Source organism: Tupaia chinensis, unplaced genomic scaffold (assembly GCF_000334495.1).
Source record: "Tupaia chinensis unplaced genomic scaffold, TupChi_1.0 Scaffold000362_1, whole genome shotgun sequence".
Taxonomy (NCBI): Eukaryota; Metazoa; Chordata; class Mammalia; order Scandentia; family Tupaiidae; genus Tupaia; species Tupaia belangeri.
This window is the reverse complement of record NW_006159859.1, coordinates 1832499-1838909: the sequence shown is the minus strand read 5'-3', so window position 1 is coordinate 1838909 and position 6411 is coordinate 1832499. Positions and strand designations below refer to the sequence as shown.

Genomic DNA, 6411 nt, shown 5'->3' with positions numbered 1-6411 from the left:
GACAACCCCTCTTTCCCGGGGCCAAGCTCTGGAGCCATATTCCTGGGGAAGGAGCTCAGATGGAGAGGTTGGCGTCAGAGAGTAGATCAAAGCTCTACTTGGACTGACTGCTTTAACAACCACAGGCCACCAGAAATGTGTGGGAGCCGTCCATATCAGTAAGAGAGGGATCTGTCTTTATCGTGGTCGAAAGAAGTTACTGGAAGGAATAACACAATTCCATGTTTATGAGTAAATGAGTTGACAATCCTCAAAATACAAGGAAAAGAAAAGAAAAGAAAAGGAAAGGAAAGGAAAGGAAAGGAAAGGAAAGGAAAGGAAAGGAAAGTAGAACCCCAGACCAATTAAACCATGTCTGGATAAGAGCCATGTTTTTATTTTATTTTTGTTCATTTTTTTTTTTTCACAAACTGTCGTTTGGGACCACTTTAACCCACTCTCTGGCACCTGTTTCTGCCAGTGAGAGAGAAAACTTAGAGCAGTCCATTTTTCACAGCTTCGCCTTTGACAAGTAGCGTAGCCTTCCTGTGTCTCAGTCTCTCATCTCTAAAAGGAGGGCATTTTTTTGTACCCCCTGTCTAAAAACACTTGAAGAGATAACACCTGCAAAGCATCTGGAACATTTCCCAGCATGCACAGGGCTTGACACATGTGCACTACACATGTGCTATGGCTTACATGGCAAAGTCATGCTTAGTTGATATTTTATCTCCTAGTTGAGTAAACAATACAGTTTTCAAAATATCCTTTTGTAACATCTGCTTAACAGATTTACCTGGTGCACATCGACTTTCCTAAGCACACCTGTCTTTAAAATTTTTCTAGACAGGGCTCAAAAACCAATTGTAAAAATTAAGTGACTCACATATTTTCAAATATATTATAAGCTCACTATAGATAGTAAGGAGCATTTTTGTCAAGTATACAAATTTAAGCACATTAAGAATTTTTTCCCTTTAGAAATAGCTATGTTTATGGAATTAATCTATTTGAAACATTTTAGAAACCCCACTAATGGCAATAAGAAGTGAAGATCACCTTATTTGATGGGCCAGCAGGTGGCATGATGTTTAAGGTGCTGGATTCCCACATGGGCAACCATGGTTTGAGTCCTGGATCCAGTGGCTTGAAAATTATGCCAAGCATGTGTGTGTGTGTGACAAAAATCCCGAAAGAAGAATGGAAGAGAAGGAATTGTGGCCAGTCCATCCCCCCTGGGAGGGGGTGACCTCTCACTTTCCTTCTCTCGGTCTCTCTCTGGAGAGTGCATGCACTCTTTGACAAAAACCTAAAAGATAATAATAGTAAATAAAAATTTAAAACAAAAGATATTATTCAAACTGTGCTTCACTTAACTAATAAGTTTTTATTTAAAGTTTTAAAGAGTGCCCATCTAGCAATAGATAAAAATCATTAAATCATTTCTGCCTCATAGAATGAATGACTATAATTGGTCATTTGAATTTTAACAGTTATTTGGAACTTTGAGTTGAAATTCAGTAGAATAAGCACAAACCATATCTTTCATATGGTTTACATATAAAAGATAAATAGGCTGGACATTTCTCTGTTTATTATTTTAAGAATGTGAGTTGTTCTGAATTATATGCAAGATTTGTCTGTAAATCAAAAACGTCTTCCCACTTCTTTATACAAAGGTTTTCCAAAGTGATTTGTGAGAACTATGTCCAGAGGAATAATCATGTAAGCACATGTCCCCAGGAAGAGTTTTATAAAGTGAAAGTGTTAATGTTCCCTTTCTAAGTGTATCTGCACACACACACACAGATACACAATGGGGTTTTATGTTTACATAAATTTGTTTCTGTGTTTGCTCTCTTGGAAATGTACTTTGCAGGGTATTATCCTAAGACTCAGTATTAGGAATGTTTGTTCTCATCCCGTATATTTAGAATATAGATTAAAGGATATACAAATATTCAAAAACTAGGTAACTGTTACTGATTTGGGGGGGTCATTTTAAAGCTTGGTTTATTTTCAAAAATGAAACAGCATTTTATGGCATTGAACTTCAGTGTCCATGAAAAGTTTTGATTATGAATATTCTTGTAGTGATTTTTTAAACTTGGGATTAGTGTACAGTTTAGCCAGACAGAAAACTACCAAAAATATTGGGTCATCTCTCAAAAGGAACTAAATTGTCACTAGAAAGATGTTGATTGGGAATTGTAAAGTTCCTCGATCTCTGCTCATACTTAATAACCATGAACTAGTTTTTCTTGTGCTATTTCAGCTTGTTTAGATTTTCATTTACACAGAATTACAGAAAATTGACATACTCTAAAATGAAGTATTTTACAACAAGCCCAAGTTTGGTTTTGTCTATTGAAGTGCTTTGTAACATTCCCATTTTAAGGAACATGGTTCCAACACTGACTGAAACTTTTCTGCCACTATGAAGGTTCTTTAATTCCCAAGTTAATTCTTTCCTTTTTTCCCCCCAAAACTGTGAACATCTTTTAGCAGCACCATCCTGTACCTAGCTTCTTTCTGCCCTTCCCTTGCATCTCCTGCTTGGAGGTAGTCATGACCAGTCCTCAGAAGAGGAGAAAGTTTAGGCCCAAGCGTTCACTTCTCCTTGAACTCATCGAGACCATTTCTAGAATTGAGTTGACTTAGTGCTTTCAGTGAAAAACAAAAACAAACAACAATAAAAGTGATCCTAGTGATCCATAGCCTTCATAACCTAGAGGGGGATTACCAGTGTGCCCCACGGGCTTTCTAGAACAAATACACTAGTATAAAAAAGTGAATGTAAGTTTGAACTAAAGAAAAACATAGGTCCAACAAAAATGGGCATTGCCATGGAAACCAAGAACTTACATCTTCTTTAGAAGGCTCCCGGTCCCTTTAACATACTGGGGGGAAGAGGTAGACTACTTAAAATATCTCTCCTCTCTTTCATACACACACAAATAAGAATCAGGCAAACATCTAGACACTTTAAATATTTTAGAATCTGCAACTTTAGCATCATAAACTAGGAAATTAAAGCAAACATACAGATGCTTTAACAATGATCTTTAACAAACCACCAACATAATGCCTAGGTATTTTAGGGGAGATTTAGTGGAGGGAGTGTACAGGATGAGATCATTTGACCCTCACACATTCAATCCACCTCCCTGGATCCTGGCAAGAGAGAAGCCACCAGCAGAGAAAGGTGTCCATAACACGCTGCCCGGCAACTTGCTTCAGCCAGCCAAAGAATTACCACCGAGTGGTTCCACCTGGAACGCACTGCACTTGGCACTGGGGAAGACTTCATTGTCCACTCTTTCTTCAGGCCTGGCTGCCAAAGAGTTGCTGGAAAATAACAGCCTTCAACCACTTCTGTCCCCACAATAAAATCAGTAGGCAAATGGTTCTAAACTGTTCACCCCTAGGGCAGTAAAATACTGGAACAAGGTAGAACTTCCTGGCCTACTGTTCTGTTTCTTTCTTCTCTCCCCTGCCACCTCAATCTACACTTTTCGTTCCCTCTCTCTCTCTCTCTCTCTCTCTCACACACACACACACACACATACACACACCACACAGGACTGATGAGACAGGAAGGGTAAGAGATTTGCCAAAGACCAGGCTGCAAGTTAGATCAGAGCTGGAATTAGAACCCAAATCTCAGTAACCAGAGCTAGCCAACTGCTATTCTAGACCCAGAGCAAATCTGCTTCAGTCTCATGAGTTGGGCAAAAGCTTTGGTAGGTGTTCACATTTTATCTGGTACTAACTGCTAAAGAAAGCCCATAAGGACCACCTTTCTGGTCCCACAAGCGCTTTGCCGGTTCCAAGCTGAAGACTTGAGATGAGTTACTTAACTTCTCTGGGCTCTTTCCTCACCTAAAATTAGCAGACTGAGCTCTGAAGAACTTCCCAGTTGTAAAAACCCTGCTTTTCATCTCCTGTGCTATGCTTCGTATGCTTGATGTTTGTGATTTTCACTAGGTGGCAGGATTCCACCACCATATATGAAAGGGTTTTCTGCCTGATGGCTGGGAGCAGAAAATTTCAAAGGGACCCTTTCTTCACATCGGACATTTTTTAAAAAGTAAAAGCCCAAAGGGAAAGAATAACTACAAAAGCAGTATCCCATAGATTTCATACAGATCCATTTTTAATATAAATATAAAACTGGAAATTATCCTCATGTTCATAATCTCTCATGCGCTTACATACAACACTACAACTTGGTACTAAAAATCAGGTAAAAGTTTGCTTAGTTTCATGTATTTTAACATTTATTTTAGCAGATACCAATTAGACAAGAGCAATGGCCTTTGAGCAAACTGGTAACAGGACTAAGCTACAAAATAAGCAATCTAATAGCAACAAAACCATGACATGTTTCAAATAGTTATTAGATGGACTACAAAGTTACTTAACAATGTATTTCAAGAATTCATATTTTAGCAGATGCCAATTAGACCATAGCAAACCCCCTTGAGCAAACTGGTAATGTACTAATCAAAGATACAAGCAATCTAATAGCAACACAAACATAAACTGTTTCAAATAGTTATTAGATGGACTACAAAGTTACATCTTAATTATCCATGCATTTCAAGTATGTGTGGGTTTTATTTTGAGTTCTTAACCAGATAGGTACACAGGACCTAGTACAGAACTTGGATTTTTGCAGACTGACAAATTGTTCTAAATAGGCTTTATGACATTTCATCATACTTGAGAAGTTACTGCCCCAAATTGGCTTTTCATAATGCATGTCACTACCAACACTTTACGAAGAGTCCCTAAAATAGTCAAATCAACTGGTGTAGAGCTGGGCATTTCTCCTTTGCTAGAGCCAAAGAGACATGAAACAGTAACGCAACCGAACATCGAATGCCCCCGAGAACAGTTCCCCAGCGTCTCGCTGGGTGTCAGATGATGGTTAACTGCCTTTTCCTCAGCTCATAAATATGGCACTAGCCAATCCCCCATCAATTGCAAGTTAATTACATAATACATGGTTTATTCTACCCTCCAGAGATGCCTTAAAAAGCAAGCGAACAAAACACAGCCTAGAAAAACCCACTGTCCGCACCAAAAGTAAACGCACACGTAGACTTATGCATCCGAACTTGGGAAAAAAACCTCAACAGGTCGCTCTGCTCCACGGCCCTCCTTCTCGCACAGAGCAGCGACCACCCCGCTTTCGAGTTCCTACCTTGGAGACTTGCAAGGGCTGCCTCTGCTCCTTCCCACCTTGCAGTCGGAACCCCCAGGGCGCCCCTCCAGTCATGGAGATGCAGATGAAATCCCCCGTGCCCATGTTTTCCTTTTAGTTGGGCAGCATGAAGAGCTCGAGAAGACAGACGAGGCTGGGGTGCGCCTGGGGATGCGCGCTGGGCTTCGGCGTCCGAGCCTGCCCGGGACGCAGGGCTGGGCGCGCAGAGCCTCGCCGCGGCCGCAGCCAAGTGCTCAGCGAATGCGATCGTTCACCCGAGGCAGAGGCGCTCGGCGGCAGGACCCAGCCCACGCTTGCGTCAAGCCGCTTCGCCCGGCCCACCTCGGGGAAGGGAGAGCAGCTGGGACAGGAGAGGGTCCTGTTCACCCCGCAAGGGAGCAGAAATCCGCTCGCACTAAGATGCTGTCCCAACCCTGAGAAGACACTGTGGTCGGAAAAGTTCCCTTTAATAATAATATAAATAGCGAAGGACGCAGGGAGGTTCCGTCTCCAGTGCCACGAGGGGACACCCTAAAATAAGAGCTCTGAGAACTCAGTGTCTGGAGCTTAGAGTCTCAAATGAGAGCCTACGAGAGTGGCCACGCTGATGAATGGAAGAGCCGAGAGGGAGTTAACGCGCCTTCAATTACTATTTTCCTGTCTGCGGACTGCAGAAGTAATCCCACAAGAGGATATTTTAAAAAGCACAAACATTTATTTTTTAAAAGCCTCCTACTCTGAAAAGTGCTTTTCTGAACTGTGACATCTACTTAGAGGAGTGAGGTGAAGGGGGGGATCTCCCCCTGAAAACTACCGTCTTATGGTTATGTCCATGGCAAGGTTTGGGGTGTTTTACATTTAAAATCAATCCCTCTCCCTTCCGCCCCTTCTAATTTGCCAGACTGCAAGAGTGCTCTAAGGAGACACACAGAGAGAGAGTGAGAAATCACCCCCGGGGGACGGTCAGGCCGCAACCCCTCCAACTCCCCCTTTTTGGGACTTTGGAGGCACTGTACACACACACACACACACACACACACACACACACACGTGCCTGGGTTCGGACAAACAGTCAGCCATGCGGAATCCGGCCTTACCCACCACACCACTCACTGGCCCAAGTGTTTGTCATCCTCCCTGCAGGTCGTCTTAAATCCGAATCATCACTCAGCTCTGTAGTCTCTCAGCATATGCACTGAATCCAGGCGGTCCAACACAGACCT

The 6411-nt window shown here is 42.1% G+C and overlaps 1 protein-coding gene across 1 annotated transcript in view; it reads right to left on the bottom strand.

The window, feature by feature from the left end:
- Positions 1-5464, bottom strand: part of SYNPO2 (synaptopodin 2) — a 159285-nt gene extending 153821 nt beyond the window's left edge. The window contains exon 1 of the mRNA XM_006153098.2: positions 5189-5464. Within this exon, the coding sequence (XP_006153160.1) occupies positions 5189-5293 (105 nt within the window). The 5' untranslated portion in view covers positions 5294-5464. The remainder of the gene's footprint in view (positions 1-5188) is intronic.
- Positions 5465-6411: the final 947 nt, after the last annotated feature.